The sequence below is a fragment of the Platalea leucorodia genome (assembly GCF_965183815.1).
Source record: "Platalea leucorodia genome assembly, contig: HAP1_HAP1_SCAFFOLD_228, whole genome shotgun sequence".
In the NCBI taxonomy this organism is placed as follows: domain Eukaryota; kingdom Metazoa; phylum Chordata; class Aves; order Pelecaniformes; family Threskiornithidae; genus Platalea; species Platalea leucorodia.
In genome coordinates, this window is record NW_028121335.1 from 115,010 (window position 1) to 131,778 (window position 16,769).

The 16,769-nt window shown below is 54.7% G+C and overlaps 1 protein-coding gene across 1 annotated transcript; it reads right to left on the reverse strand.

Annotated features, from left to right (window-relative positions):
- Positions 1–13,270: 13,270 nt before the first annotated feature.
- On the reverse strand, positions 13,271–14,230 carry LOC309603873 (olfactory receptor 14C36-like; the record flags this gene model as incomplete). Its single annotated transcript, XM_082338760.1, has 1 exon — positions 13,271–14,230. One exon carries the CDS (start codon positions 14,228–14,230, stop codon positions 13,271–13,273), a length of 960 nt encoding a protein of 319 aa, XP_082194886.1.
- Between the last annotated feature and the right edge of the window lie 2,539 nt (positions 14,231–16,769).

Here is a 16,769-nt window from a genome sequence, read left to right on the forward strand (position 1 = left end):
GCCCCTGTGGGGCTGTCACAGCCCCAGGCACCTCCCAGTACGAGCCTGTGCATGCCGTGATGCAGAAGGGAGCAGCCAGGGTCAAGCAGCTGCCAAGCTCCTAAGCCTCGCAGTGCTGGACCACACAGCTGAGCCCCGGGGACAGGCAGCGAAGGGCCGTGTGCCACCCTGCTCCTCTCCCAGGGCCCAGCACTCATGCTCTCCAAAAAGCCCTTTTGATTCAGTTGAGGTACTCATGCCTGTCAAGGGGAATGACCCGGGGGACCAGCCATCTCATGCCGTTCCTCCAAGGTGTGGAGTGCCAAGCAAGTCCCCCCTGGTTTCTCCAGCACAGGCACCCTCAGCATTGTTGGCTGGGAACTGGCAGAATGGGTGGAGACCAGTGGAGATCAGTGGACACCCCGGGGCAGGGATGGAGGATTCATCTGCAGCCCAAGACACTGACTGAAGAGGGGCTGAGACACTGTGGCAGGGTCAGTTCACCCTGCGGTAGGCTTCCTCTGGGCTTTTCCCAGGGACTGGGAACACCAGCAATGACAGTCCCAGCTTGGCAGTGCAACCGGCCCCATTGGGCAATGCTCTGGTGCCAACTTGTTGCTCCCTGAGGGCACACCCAAGGTCCCTTTCACCATCAAATCCCCAATGGTGAAGAACAGGCTGTTCCCTTACCTGAACACATCACTCCAGCATCCCGCCTACGATTACAGTTATGTTTACCCCATCCTCTGTGTGGGCAGTCAGAGAGGACAGATTCGGTGCCATTACAGCCAACATCATCCATCCAAATGGGGCCAGATCCTTGCCCAAAGTGTCCATACTGAGGAGCTCCAACAGCAGACCCACAGTCCAGCTGCTTGCAAACCACTGCCGCATCGTTCATGCTCCAGTAGTCACCACACACGGTCCCCCACTGGCCCTCGTGTCTCACCTCCACTCTCCCAGCACAGCGCCTGCCACCATCGACCAGCCTCACCTCCGCAGCACCTTCAAACACTGACATGGGACCAGTCAGGCACAGCACCAAGCCCCAGCACTGCAGGTCTGGGGGAAGCCCCTGCCCAGGCCATGTCAGAGGTGCCAGGGTGGGAGCCCTCTCCCCTCCAGGCTGTCCCCAGGGCAGTGTGGGGGTCCCTTCTATCCCCATGGGCTGCGCAAGGCTGCTTGTGTGCAGTTCTGGCCCTGCTGGGTCATTCGCCATCCCACCGCACAAGGCACCTTTTCCCACCCCAACGGCCACCTGCCCCCTGCTCACACACACCTGCACACTGTGCCCAGCACAGGGCACCCTCTCTTCCCCAGCCCAGCACCCCCTGGACAGCCCCGTGTACCCAGGCCTGCAGCTTCCCATGCAAACCGCCTGCCCCGGCACCATCCATACCCACTCCCACCCTCAGGGCTTTCTGTGTTCCCACTGAGACGATTCCGATGATGCCCCCACCGACATCCCCTCCTTGCCCCTGGTGTCAGCCCGGCCTCTGCACTGGGCTGGGCCCCCCAGGAAGGATGTCTCTCTACGCAGATGCCCCCGTCCCCTTCTCTCTGCGGGGCACAAACTGCCCTCATGGGGTCAGGGCTCCCCTGCAACAAGGGGGCAGTCAGCAGCACACAAACCCTCCGGGGTACCCCAGAGGCTGGCAGTGCCCTGGGCATCTCTGGGTGCTGCCGTCACCAGCTAGGCCACCACCGCCTCCAGAGGCACAGTGCTGGGCATCAGGGGGTCCCAAAAGGGTACCCCAGGACAGGCTGTCTATGAATCCAGCCAGGCACAGGCTGCCTTCAACACCAGAGCCCTGGAGGTACTCTCCCACCCAGACAGGCAGGCACAGGGTCCAGGGACTTGAGCACCTTCTGACCCTCATCTCAGTAGCACCTGCAAAGCAACCCCATTCCCAGACAGATCCCGATGACCATGCGGGTACCCGCTGGCCCTGGGCTGTGGGACAATGGAACTGGCACTTACCTCTGCACAGCTGTACCCAGAGGAGCAGCCACAGCATCTGAGGGGACAGGAGTCCCTCTGTGCCCATCCGGAGCCTCCTGCCCTGCCAGCACATCCCTGCCGCGCCACACTCCCTGCCACAGCTCTTGGGGACTCATGGGGACAATGATGATGGGAGGGCAATATATCTCTGAAGATGCCAGCCCAGCTACAGGACGAGCCAATCAAAGCAGCAGGACCTTTTTAGACATTATCGGGAGCTATCTCCCCTCCGACACAGCCCAGCCCTCCAATGAACTTCTCCAGTGCCATTCATGACCATATATGAGAGATGGCTCTGCTGCAGGTGTCACGTCACTGTGGTGGGGGGCCGTCATAGGACAGGGCTGGTCGGGGAGCGGGGGGGCAAATGGGTTTTTCACCCCTTGAACCCTGCTGTGTTGACCAGGAGCACTGGGCATCTCCTATGCCAGGCACATCCAAGAGCCCAAGGTGAGAGTGTCCAGCCACACCCGTGCCATGGGAACCACAGGGCTGGGACTGCACCAGAGGCTGTGTCAGGAAGGGAAGGAAGGAGCCCCTGACCCTGCTACAGACCCCGCTGTGCTGGGAGCAGCAGCTGGGAAAGGGCCTTAGCCCAGGCCAGAGCCCCATCCCAGGAGTGCTGGCTCACCCATCCTTCCCTGGAGAGCCCCATGGAAGGTCCCTCATGTCCCTGCCCTGGCAGCAGATCCACGGCCCAGAGGCTCAGACATGTCCCTGACTCTCAGCCTGTCACCAAGGGGCCGTTATTCCCCGCAGGCGGATCAGGAGCTCCAGCCTGCAGGTGCACAAACCACAGCCCCCGTGGCCTCGCAGCGCTCCCCGCGCTCCCCCCGCAGCGCCCGGGCAGGAAGCCTGTGGTTTCCTCCTGGCACCGTGCCCAGGCACATCCCTGCGGTGCCCCCGAGCCACCCCCACCCCGACTGCTCCAGCCAGGGCTGCAGGGGCTGCTCCTTCGGCCTTGCAGACACGGGGCCCGGCAGCTCCCGTCCCCCGTGATGCCCTTGGGATGGCACACGGCCGCTCTGCACCGAGCCCCACAGCCATGGGGTGCCATTGGTGATGTGACCACTGCCACCCTCCTACTGCCACCTCTCTGCGCTCATGGGTTATACTGATGGTGACCTCACACCCTCCTACTGCCAATGCTGCGTGTGCATGAGTTACACTGTCACACGCGTGTGCGGTGTATGGCCTTCTGCTGATGATAGTTCTTTCAAAAAGTCGTATTTGGGCGTGGTCTAAATATTATTTTGGTGCCATCAGAAGCACCTACATGAGCTATGTGCCAGCTCCTGGCCTATCAGCTACTCAGGCACCAGTGACATCGCAAGCTCATACACAGCCCCTGGCCTATCTGCTACTCAGCCACAGATGATGTCATAGCATCTACCTCTGATGTTGGCTTGCTCCTGGCCTATTGGCTGCTTGGGCACAAATGACCTCAGAACCACCTACAGAAACTGTGGGCCTGCTCCTGCCCTATCAGCTACTCAGGCAGGAGTGACCTCAAAACAACCTACACATACCTATACCTGTTGTCGTTTAACCCCGGCCAGCAGCTAAGTCCCACACAGTCGCGCGCTATTTCACTAAATAGAAAGGTAATTCTACCCCAGCCAAAACCCGTACAATGCCAGATGCCTGCTCCTGCCCTATCAGCTACTCAGGCACCCGTGACCTCACAAGAACATGTACACCCATTTGCCATGTACTTGCTGTTGGGGTACTCAGCCTCCGGCAACCTCACAAGCACCTATCAGGGCCATGCACCTGGTGCTGGCCTATCAGCTATTCAGCCAAGAGTGACATCACAAGTACATACCCAAGCCATGTGTCTCCCTCTTGCCTAGCAGCTACTCAGGCACCGGTGACCTGACCACCACATATCCACCTACTTGCTATCCACTCGCCTATGCGATACAAAGGCACAAGTGACCTCACAAGCTCCGACACAAGCCACATGCATGCTTTTGGCCTATCAGCTACTCAGGCATCAGTAATCTCACAACCACTTACACAAGCCATGTGCCAGCTCTCAGCCTATCAATCATCTACTCAAGCACATACCAACCTATTTGCTATGTGCTGACATGGCGGAGTGACCTCATGTGGCAGCCCCCACCCAGTCACTTGCTCACTCCCCATCAGCGGGATGGAGGAGGGAACTGGAAGGGCAAAAGCGAGAAAACAAATCTCATGGGTCGAGATAAAGACAGTTTAATAAGTGGAGGAGTAAGCACTCACAGCAGGAGATCGACGCCCGGCCAGTCTCTGAGCAAAGGACACTTTGGAGAACACTCCCTCCTCCCCAGTTTTATTGCTGACCATGACATCATATGGCGTGCAATATCGATTTGGTCAGTTGGGGTCAGCTATCCCGGCTTTTGTCCTCGCTGTCAGGGCAGAGCGAGAAACAGAGAAGGCCTTGATGCTGTGCACGCACTGCTCAGCAGTAGCTACAATGTCGGTGTGCTGTCAAAGCTGGTTTGGCCACCAAGGCAAAGCACAGCACCACAGGGGCTGCTAAGAAGAAAATTAACTTCATCCCAGCCAGACCCAGTACAATCTCCACCCCTTATTCCATACCGTGTGCATCCTGCTCAGGTCCTACAGTATTCAATACATTTCCATCCACCGGCACCACTCCCTTCCCCATCCTTTGACAGGACATAGACACAGCATACTGGGTTTGCCTGGTCTGGCTCAGGTGGACCTGGACAAGTCCCAGCGCACTCCTGACTTCTCCCCTCACTCAGTCAGCCAGAGCTTTTTGAAGCAGTCAACCAGGCTATCAACCTCAGGACAAGGAATCACATGTATCACCAGCCCACACCCCACACTGGTCTTACAGGTAGCTGTCAGATCCCCCACAACCCTGAGGAAAGGGAGTTCCCCACCAGCACCCTTCTCCTCTCTTTGGCACCTCAAAATCCAGTTTGCTGTTCATGGGCTCATTGGCTAGTTCCTCTTGTTCACATGGTCTTTGCTCAGATCCGCTGTGGGTCTTTTCCATATGGTCCCCATGCACATATTCTTCTGAAGCTGGCATTTTGTCCTGTTTTTTTCATGTTCGCAGACAGCGTTGCCTGTGTCTTGCAGCAGAGAGAAAAGCTGAGAGTCCTCCCCAGTTCACCCTGCGTGGCCATCCTGCTGGGCCGGGCTGGGATGTGGGGTCCTCCTAGGCCAATTCACAGGATTGGGCTCTTCTTTGTATGCTGACAGGATTTGGGCCAAGGGCCCCTTGGTGGCCTCCTGGGAGGGGGCCATAGCCCTCGAGCATGTTCCAGCTTGGCTGTGTCCTCCCCACCCTCTTGAGGTTCCCCCCACCCCAGACATGTCTGGGCTTCTTCTGCAGGCTGGTAAAGTGGGGGACCTCGACCCACCCTTGTACTTTGCTTTCTATTCACATTTAAACTCTGATTATTCCTTCCGGTAGCTTTTATTAAAGAAGGTGTTATCCATTTCATACCTATGTTGCAATGGCTATATAGATTCAATTTCTCTGCCTTTATAAATGTTTGCATATCTATATATAAATGCATACACATGTATATGTGTAGAGAAGTGTATGTATTTAAAATACTGTCTCTAATCATAAATAAATAAAAATATAGTTATACTTATTTGTACACTCACTTTTAGATATATTTCTAAAAATGTTTATATTGTATATAAATGTACATATTTTTGTATCTGAGCACGTCCTTGTCCAAAGGAGGCAGGCAGCCAATCAAAGGGATGCATGGGAACACATGGGTCTGACAGTGTCAAAGAAATGGCTGCCAGCCAACCACAGTGCAGTATGAGAACCTGTGGGGAATGAGGCTGTCACAAGTGGCGGCCTCCCTGTACGTAATGACAGGGGGCTTCCCTTGCCGACTGCTTCTGGGCGCAGCGGGAGGGGAGGCTCCTCTTGCCAGCCAATCACAGGATTTCCTGAGAAGACGTGGGTTTGATGCTCTCAAGCAATTGCTGTCAGCCAATCACAGAGCAGTGTGATGTTTAAGAACATGGCAGCTCACTGTCGTCAAATGGTGGCACCACGTCATAAAATGGCACCACCACCCCCCAAATGGCAGCCTAAAACAAAATGGTGGTCAAAACAAAATGGCAGCCCTGGTGTATTCAGGGGAAGAGCCTTCTGGGTCAGATGTACTTCCGGGTCAACCAGAAGGGCTGGCTACTCCTTCCAGCCAATCACAACCAAGCACGTGACCCGTAGAGGGGAGTGCCTTCCGGGGCAAATGGCCCCTGAGGCAGCTGGGAAGGGGCGGGACTTCTGCTGGCAGCTGGTGGGCGGGGCATGGCGCGTGTCTGCCCTCCGGTGGCGGTGGTGCCTGTGCTCCTGGCGTGTTCCAGGGTGTCGTGGTTTAACCCCAGCCAGCAACTAAGCACCATGCAGCCGCTCGCTCATTCCCCACCAGTGGGATGGGGGAGAGAATCAGAAGGGTAAAAGGGAGAAAACTCGTGGGTTGAGATAAGAACAGTCTAATAACTGAAGTAAAATAAATTAGAACATTTAAATAGGCAAAGCAAAAACCGTGCACGCAAACAAAGCAAACCAAGGAGTTCATTCACTACTTCCCATCGGCAGGCAGGTGTTCAGCCATCTCCAGGAAAGCAGGGCTCCATCATGTGTAACGGTTACTTGGGAAGACAAACGCCATCATACCCAATGTCTCCCCTTCCTTCCTCTTCCCCCAGCTTATATACTGAGCATGACGTCATATGGTATGGAATAGCCCTTGGGCCAGTCTGGGTCAGCACTCCCCCTGGCTGTGCCCCCTCCCAGCTTCTTGTGCGCCCGGCGGAGCAGGGGAAGCTGAAAAGTCCTTGACCAGTGTGAGCGCCACTTAGCACCTATTTAGCAACAGCTTAGCACTACTTAGCAAGAACCAAAGCATCAGTGTATCATCGACATTGTTCTCATCCTAAACCCAAAAAACAGCCCCATACCGGCTACTAAGATGAAAATTAAATCTATCCCAGCTGAAACGAGGACACAGGGCCATGACCCAAATGAGCACAAGGAAGGCTCATGGTGAGGTAAAAATGCTCCTTTGAACCGCTGTCAGAGAACGGGTCACTCTGGTGTCAGAGCTTCAGTGTCTGTGCCTGACGTGAGAACTTTCCCACCTCCCTGTGCTTCCAGGTTGCACAACCCTTCTCCAAAAATCCGCTGCGGGACCCTCCTGGGTCTCGTGGGAAAATGTGCACGACTGTGCTGAGGATCCCCTGGGAGCAGAGACAGCACAAAGCCTTTTCTGCGTGCCTCCTCCCCTGGCCGTGGTCTCCCTCTTTATCAGCACCTGAAGGCGCCCTCCATCTCCTCCCCACCCCTGGGTCTGGTGGTGGCAGCTCTGCACTCAGTGGTGCCTCCAGCAGTGACCCCCTCATCTACAGCATGAGGAACCAGGAGCTCAAGGGTGGAATTAGGATTACATGAACGTTTCTGCAATAGTGATCAACTCTCCATCTCTCTCCGCAAACGACTCCCAGGATATCCCATCCAAACCTGGTGCTTTGGTGTATTATCATTGTTTTGGTCATTATCATTTAACTTTACCATTATTGTTACTTGTGGTTATTGTGTTCCTAGAGAAATGTTTGGATTTGTCTCGTTTCTCCAGAGGCATGAACCTGCTCTGTCTCACCTGGAGCCTGGGTAAGAGTGTGTCTAACACCGGGGCGGAGCTGACTGCCCCATAGCCTCTCTGTAATAAAACGGGATCTCCCCTGGGCAGTGGGGAGATAAGCAGCAGTCATCCCCATCCAGCTGGAGCTGCTCCACACCCTGAGCAGCAAGGCCAGTGTGGAGTCGCCCTGTGACCCCAGGCACCACAGCCAAATCACCCTGCAGAGCAGCATTGCCAGCTCGGGGCCCTGCAGGGGTGGTGGGGAGGGGGCGAGGAGCGGCCAGATAGATGAGAGGAGGGTTAGGGAGAGCTCAGAGCAGAGATGACCTGGGCTGGAAATTGCCTCAGAGACAAAAATACCAGCTGTCCTGGTTTCAGCTAGGAAAGAGTTAATTTTTTTCCTAGTAGATGGTATAGTGCTGCGTCTTGGTTTTAGTATGAGAGTAATGTTGATAACACACTGATGTTTTAGTTGTTGCTAAGTGGTGTTGCTAAATTGTTGCTAAGTCCCTGCATCCTCCTTCTTGCCACGCTTCAAGACAAGAGATTTGCTGTCTTCACATCATCAGGAACCTCACCAAATCCTCTTGACCTTCCAAACATGATTTCAAGTGGCCTTACAAGGACATCAGCCATCTTCCTCAGCACTCATGAGTGCATCCCCTCAGCTCCCAAGGACTTATGCATGTGCGGTTTGTTTCAATGATGTTCCCTAAGCTGAGACTCCTGCACCAAGGGTAAGTCTTCCTTGCTCCTTGCCTCTGGTCTTGGGGGCCTGGGATTCCTGAAGGTTGGTCTTAGCAGTAAACGCAGAGAGGAAGAAAGCGTGGAGTACCTTGGCCTCTTCTGTGTTCTCTGTCACCGGCATCACACCCCATCTAGCAGCAGGCCCACATTTTGCCGAGCCTTCCTTTTGCTGCTGGCATTGTTGTTAAATCCTTTCTTGATGCCCTTCCTGTCCAGATGGAATTACCAGATTGAGATTGAAATGGGCTTTGGCTTTCCTAACACCCTCTCTGAATGCTCGGGAGGTTCTTGGTGCCCTCCAGAAACCTCCTGAGTGTCTTGTGCCCTGCTGTGCTGCCCCTCCGGCAGATGTCCAGCTGGGTAATCTCTGCCACGAGGACCAGGGCCTGCAAATGAGAAGCTGCTTCTACTTGTCGGAAGAAGGCCTCATCTGTTGCTTCTTCCTAGTACAGTTGGTCCACAGCAGACATCAACTACAACATTACCCATGGTAATGTTGCTCTGCCCACTAATCCTGATCCATCGGCTCTCATCTGGCTCCTCACCTATCACTAGCAGAGCTCCATGCTTTCCTTCTGCTCACCCACAGACAGGGCACCTTCCCCTCCTCACTGACCTGCCCCATTCTTCCTAAAGAGGCAGCTTCCATCCATGGCCAAGCTCCAGTGCTGTGAGCTATCTGACCGTGTCTCTGATACCAAAGTGAGATTACAGCTCAAGAACTGCCCACAGACTCCTAATTCCTCCTGTTTGCTCCCCAAGCCGTCTGCATTCCTGTGCAGGCCCATCAGAGGTGTGCCCAGCCATGCTGATTCCCTGCTGACACCGAGGGCTACTTGACAGGTGCCCACAAACAGCCCTGGTTGTACCCTTTGCTTCACCTCCAACTTTCTGATTCCCTGTGTCCCCCCTCCCAGGTTCTTCCCTTTGGTCATCCTCAATCCCTGTCATTCAAGAAGCCCACCCCTGTTTTCCCTTTACCCGCTGGCCCTGGCTTTGGTTTCCTGTTGCCCTCCTTTGGTGTTTCTGGGCTGGCAGCGTTGGGAATTCCTACCTTGGTCAGCAAGGCCATTAAACTACTACCTCCTTTTATTATCCATGATGGCCTTCAATTCCTCATGCTGTCATCTTGTTAGAGGCACCACAGGACAGGGTGAGCCACCTACACGCACACAGGAACAGCTGACACAAGGAAGATTCAGTTCATGGGGACCCTGGGAAACCCTGGGATTTGGCCAACAGAAAGCTCATCAAGTTTGACAAGGAGAAGTGGCCAGTCCTGCATCAGGGGAAGAATAGCCCCATGTATCAGGGCAAGCTTGGAGCTGACCAGCTGAGGAGTGAGCCTGAGGAGAAGGCCGTGGTCTCTACAAGGGATGCTATAGGAGCCAGTGGAGCATGCTGACCATGAGTAAGGCCAGCTGCACACGGGGCTGAAATAGGATGAGCGTAACCACCCAGAGAAGGGGAGTTACCTTGACTCAGCACTGATGTGGCCACATCTGAGATAACCTGGTGTGGGGCTCCATGTTCTGCAGGAGTGGGGAGGAACTGGAGAAGGTCCAGAGGTGGCCTGCCAAGCTCGGGTGAAGGGGCTGAATCACATGGCTTGTGTGGAGAGACCGAGGGACCTGGGCTGCTTTGGCCTCATGGCATAGAGGCCAAGGGCAAGGTTGTAGTAGCCTGCAATCACTTGAAAGGTAGTTTCAGGGAGGATGAAGATTTCCTTTGTAGAGGAAACAGCATGAGGAAGGAAAGGCTTTGGAGTCTGAGCCTAGGCATGAGGAAGATGAAATGTCACTTGAAGGGTAGTGGCGTGGTGCAACCGGTCACTGGGGGTGGTGGTGTTTGTCTGCGATCAGCCCATGGCTTTCTGTTTCAGAGAGAGATATTGGTACAGGTAGGGACATGGGAGGATGAGAGCAAGGTGGGGAAGTGGATCGTGTGTCTACAGCCTGCAGGGAAACAGGCACAGGCGTGGGACAGCGTAGGACATCCTGGGGTGGAGATGGCCAACGACGATAGCCGTACAAGAACTGTTTTTGACAGAGAGATAGGAAGGGATAGATATAAATGCCATGAAGGAGCTGATTAAAGAGTGAATTTGAGTTCTGAAAGATGGGGCGAGCTTCTAAGTCCCTGAAGCTCAAAGCATCGATGAGATAATTGGGAGGTATCTGAATGAACAAAAAGCAGGGGGAGGGGGAGAGCAATGGGAAGGGCAAATGTCCTGATAGGTCTGCTGAGAAGATGCCCTTAGACATGGTCATTTAATCAAGAGAGGTGGGAAGACCTGAAAGATAAGGGAGATTGAATATGCAGCGTAATATAATAGATAGAGCAGCCATAATGCAAGTACAGGAGATCAGTATTTTTCCTCCTATGATTAATGCACTCCCTGCAAATTCCTACTCTGGCATGATGGGAAAACCCTGCCACTATATTAAAAGTACTCAATTGTTTCAGCTGGTGAAAATGGGCTCCTATTTTTTTCTCAGTGTTGCAGATTTGTTCACCTTTCCAGGCAGACCTTGTTTGCCTGACCATAGAACATCCAGGGCGGCTTTTAGAGGCCTCCATGTACCTGAGGTGTTTGCCTGGGGCTGGCAGCTCTCAGGCAGGATGTGTGGGAGAGCAGAGCCCCTCGGGATCTGCAGGCAGAGGCTGGGCAGGGGGTTCCCAGGGCATCTGCACTGGCAGGAGGTGTCTGTGTCCCTGTAGCTGAAGGCATTTGGGTCCTACATCCAACCACAATAAAATTTAAAAGCTGAAAAGTGTTTTCAAACATATTCTTTGCTTTGCAGCTTTCTGTTTATTTCTTTGTTTTATGTTTATTGACATTTTGTAAACATTTTTCTTTTCAGGCTAGCAGCATTTAAAGAAAAGGTCATTTTGTGTCTTGCCCAGAGCCCTGTGCCCCCAAGACAGTTCCTGCCCAGGACTGTCAGCGACACCCCTCAGTCTTTGCCAAGAGAGTCACGCTGTAGTATCGACCTCTTTTCACTGGCTGAGATGTTAGTTTAGGTGGTCACATACAGCACAGGAAAATTCCTGCCCCATAAACATTTGCTCTGTGGTCATCAGAGAAGGGGCCTGACACCATAGGATCAGTTCAAGTTGGAAGGGACCTCGGGAGTTCTGCAGTCCAACCTGCCAGAAAAAAAAGGGTCAGACCAGGTTGTTCATGGCTTGATCCAGTCTGAGTCTGGAAACCTCCAAGGACGGAGTCTGCACAGCATCTCTGGGTGACCTGCTCCAACGCTTGGCTCAGCTCACACTGAAACAGACTTTCCTTATCTGCAGGCTTAATCTCTCCTCTTTCACCTCCCACCCCCTGTCTTTTGTCCTCCCACCATGCCCCATGGTGAAAAGCCTGTCTCTCTCTTCTCCATCAAGTCCTTGTAGGTACTGGCAGGCCACAGTGAGGTCCTCTCAGCCTTCATTTCTCCAGGCTGGACAGGCTCATCTCCCTCAGCCTCTCCTCAGGGGAAAGGTGCTCCAGTCCCTGACCATCTTGGAGCAGAGGGATTCAAGCACTGAGCCCAGCAGGAGGCTGGAAATGGCCAAACAGGACAATTCACCCATAAACTTGGGGTGTGCTGCCAGTGCTGGAAATGGCCAGGGAGAAACGCTGGGGGGTTACAAATGCCCTGGGGCACCTGCCCCAACTCTCCATGGCACCAAAGGCACAGAGCAACCTCCTCTCTCCTGCGTCTGCAAGTCTCAGCTCCCTTCCATGAGACCTCGCTCTGCAGCACCAACCCCTGGTGTGAGTCCTCACCCTGCAAGGTCAGACAGCTCAGCTAACTTCAGTGCGTTCCTCTCCTGAGCACTTCCCAGCCCAGCCCAGTCCCTCTCTGGTTCTCCCCATCACTTCCCGCCCCCTACCCATCTCCCCCCTGTCCAGCCCAGAAAAGCAGCCCATTCTGGGCTGACCCCATGGCAGTGCCCATTGATGGGTACTGCAGAGCTCTGCACACTCAACCCCACAGCCCCAGCCCCTCTGAAGGTCACAGTAGCTCCTGGGAGGCAGAGACGTGTCTCAGCCTCCCCATCAGCCCCAGGGCTGAGGGCCAGCCATGGCATGAGGAGATGGAAGCCAGTGGCTGCTCCTGTCTCCAAGACATCCTTATTGTCCACTGCCAGCGAGCCCCTCTGTGCCAGCCCCTCTCCCAGGAAAAGACTCCTGGCCCCGGGGATCCTCAGGCTGCTCCGGCTGCCCAAGCAATAGAAAAGCCTGCCCGAGCTGGTGCATTCAGAAATAGATTTCTCTTTGTCATTTATAACGCTCTGGAAGCACAGAGGTGCTTCTTTGCTCTTCTCCAGGCATGTCCCTGCCCCCAGAGAGCCTTTCACCAGGGAAGTTTGTCCATGCTGGCCTGACCTGCCACTCCTACCCCCTCCCTGTGCTCTCCACAGGGCCCCAAGCTGTTGGTACTGCTCTGCAGAGCGAGTGGGCTGTGGTGCCTGAAAGCCATGGGGTGATGTCCCAGGCAGATCCCTGTTAATCATTCACCAGCTCCAGAGGAACTGGGCACCCCCAGGTGAAGGCTCAGCCCAGGCCCATTCTCTAACACATTGCCCCATGCCCTCCTCTCCCCATCCCATGGAGAAGCCAAGCAAAGCAGCACAGCATTGTGGGGGCAATTTCTTCAGCCTGACCTCAGCTTTGGCAGAAGAGCCCAACCTCCAGACACCAGCACTGAGGAAATCCCCTTTTATTCCAGAGATGCGACATGGGAGGCGAGCTGTACCATTGTGCCAGCCACATGTGAACAGGCCTCTGGGTCAGACAGGCTGGGTTCAGGCCTCTGGTGAGGCGGAGTGGCTGCAGGCATGGACAGACACGGTTATCACAGGCAAAATGCCCAAAGCACAGGACATTCCTGAGATGAATTTGAAATCACTTCTGAAGAGACACGAGCTTGTTAATGCTGCTGAAAAGAGCTGATTGAATCAGCTTCTTCAATGTGTCTTTAAGCTCCTGGTTCCTCATGCTGTAGATGAGGGGGTTCACTGCTGGAGGCACCACTGAGTACAGCACTGCCAACACCAGATCCAAGGATGGGGAGGAGATGGAAGGAGGTTTCAGGTGGGCAAGCATGGCAGTGCTGACAAACAGGGAGACCACGGCCAGGTGAGGGAGGCACGTGGAAAAGGCTTTGTGCCGTCCCTGCTCAGAAGGGATCTTCAGCACAGCCCTGAAGATCTGCACATAGGACAGCACAATGAAAACAAAACACCCAAATTCCACAAAGATACTAACCATGATAACCCAGACTGCCCTGGGGTAGGCATCTGAGCAGGAGAGCTTGAGGATGTGGGGGATTTCACAGAAGAACTGGTCCACAGCATTGCCTTGGCAGAGGGGGAGTGAAAACGTATTGGCTGTGTGCAGCACAGCATAGAGACACGCACTGCCCCAGGCAGCTGCTGCCATGTGGACACAAGCTCTGCTGCCCAGGAGGGTCCCGTAGTGCAGGGGTTTGCAGATGGCAACATAGCGGTCATAGGCCATGATGGTGAGAATAGAAAACTCTGCTGACATCAAAAAGACAAACAGAAAGAGCTGTGCAGCACATCCCTGGTAGGAGATGGCCCTGGTGTCCCACAGGGAATTGACCGTGGCTTTGGGCACAGTGGTGGAAATGGAGCCCAGGTCAAGGAGGGACAGATTGAGGAGGAAGAAATACATTGGGGTGTGGAGGTGGTGGTCGCAGGCTACGGCGGTGATGATGAGGCCGTTGCCCAGGAGGGCAGCCAGGTAGATGCCCAGGAAGAGCCAGAAGTCCAAGAGCTGCAGCTCCCATGTGTCTGTGAATGCCAGGAGGAGGAACTCGGTGATGGAGCTGCCATTAGACATTTGCTGCCTCTGGGCATGGGGACCCGTGCAAGGAGGAAAAGTCATTGACAAGTTAGAGGAGACTTTTCTGAGCAAAACTAAAAGCCATTTCCTACAGACCCTCCCCTTGCTGCACACAAACACACATAAACACACACACATTTTCCTTTTCTAGGAGACCTTCCTTCAGCTCCATGGCTGAAGCTGTGGTTTGTGCTGGTTGAATGTGCCGTGAGGAGCTGGGCCTCTGCCCTCTGGCTGCCGAGGTGTCAGGCCTGCTGTGCCACAGTGAGTTCATGGCAACGGTGGAAGCAGGGTCCAGTCCTGCTATTCAGCTTTGTCAGATGAAACCATCCCTAATGCAGAAGGGCTTGTCAGCATCTGCACTCCCAGTGCTAAGGAATGAGGATTGCAGAAGGCAGACTGAAAGTATTTTTTAAAAAAGTATTTCCCCCCCTCTTGCTTGAGGATTGTTTTGGGATGTCAGAAACCCTCAGTATTTCTGTTGCACTCAGGGAGAACAGAGCAAATCCTGCAAGGCAAGAGGATTGCCTTGGGATTAGAGCAGAGTGAGGGGAGCTGGTCTGTCCCTCAGTCCGAGAGGCCCTGGCCTTGCACCTTTCTGTGATTGAGGGCAATCACACTGCTGTGTTCCTGTGAAAAGCCAGCAGACACTGCTGAGAGCAGAGGGATCCAGTGCAGACCACTAAATGTCCCACCCTTTCTCAAGGCCTCAGCAGCCCACTTGTAGCCAAGGACACACATGGCTCATTTCACCAACCCAAGAGCATTTCCTTGGCCATTGCATCTCTGTGCTTCTCCATGGGGCTTCCAGGTAACACAAAGATGCTGTGGGACAGATTTGCCTTCTGGAGGGCAGCTCACAGCTTGGAAGGATACCTCAAGGAGATGCCTCAGTTTTTTCATGATGGTATCTTGCTAAGGGCAAACCAGCTCATGCCCCAGCCCCACAGCCTGCATTGTCCACAGCCTCACAGATGAGAGGAAGGCTGGGACACTTGTTCCCAGGGGACACAGCTGCACGAAAGGCCCCACAGGATCAGTGTGTGACTCTGCAGCTGAAACTGCCACCCCCAGAGAGCCTGACAGCAAGACCAGGACAACAAGAGCAATCACACAGACAAGTGGAGAAAGAAGGAAAAATACAGGGAGGGTCTGGCTGAGAGAGGCCAGGGCAGAGGCATTGGGGCACTCAGGACAGCGTTCCCCTTCCCCAGCTGTGCACGCCACCTCCCAGACACCACCATTACCGGGCAGCTGCTCTCAGCCCCTGCGCTCTGCAGAGGGAAGTGGGCCCGTGGCTGGAGAGCTGCACCACAGCTCTGCTGGAGCTCTGGCTCCTCTGCAGAGGAGGTGCTTCACAGCTTGGACCCCACAGCCCTGAGGGCAGAGGCTTTGGTGGGTGGGAGAGAAGGCAAGGGGACTTGCTCAGAGGAAGGCGTCTGCATTGGAGGGGATGATACGGAGTTTTCTGAATTCTCCCTCCCACAACATTGCTCTTTTAGATTTCCTCTCATTCCCTGATTGTAATGCTGCTGCCTGGAGATTTTCCTCCTGGGGAAGTGATTCCCTGTGCCATGTCTTTTCCCTGTCAGCACTCACAGACCCCATGCCAACCTCTGTGCACTCCCCTTGGCCCTGTTTGCAGGGCACTGGCTGGGCACATGTTCCTGTTGGGAGGTTCAGAAGGGCAGGTCAGAACAGCCATGATGGTGCAGCAGAGGTGATGCTGGGTGCTGCCCCTAGGCAGAGGAGGGGCTGAAGGCACTTTAGGAGGTGGTTAGATGACCTACTGGCCACTCCAAGTTACAGCTCAGGAGTCTCAAAGACTTGTCGAAACTTGACAGGTCCTTTTCTATTTCTCTTTCCCTTCACCGGCCCCACCCCTGCTCCTGTTCCCTGCCCTCAGAGTAGGGCACTGAAAACACAGGCTCAGGAAATCTCTTTATAGCAAACTCTGCCTTGACCTTCTGTGTGTGTGCTGCACCCCTGGCTGCACACACACAGTCACCCCCTGCAGCTGTCCCTGGGAGAAGGCAGCTGTGATGCCCTGTCCCTCTGAGGGCGCAGCAGGGAAGCCCTGCTGTGCAGCACGTCCTTCTCCTCTACACTAGAGAAGCTGGGGCAGTCCTCCTGACTCTGGGATGCGCCAGCTTTTGGAGATCTTTCCACCAGCTGCAGATACATTGCCCTTCATGAAGGTACTTACCACGTAGAGGGCTGTGAAGATTTCTTCCCCAGTGAGCTCTCAACTTTCCTTACGCCCCAGACTGCCTTTAAGCTCTCCCTGCCCTGCTCCTCTCCCCTTGGTGCCTGCAGGCAGTGCCCTCAGCCCTGCTGCGCTTTGCAGAGCTGCTGCTCCTGGGCAGAGCTGTCTCCCTGCAGCTCTGCCCGCTTCCCATGAGCTCCCTGTGTCCCAGGAGCTCAGCCCAGCTCAGCAGCAGAGGACCAGCCCAAGGTGGCAATTTCTCTGCCCCCCTCTGGGCTCCCTTGATTTGTCCCTGGGGCTCCAGGGGAACCTGCTGTGAAACAGGCTGAA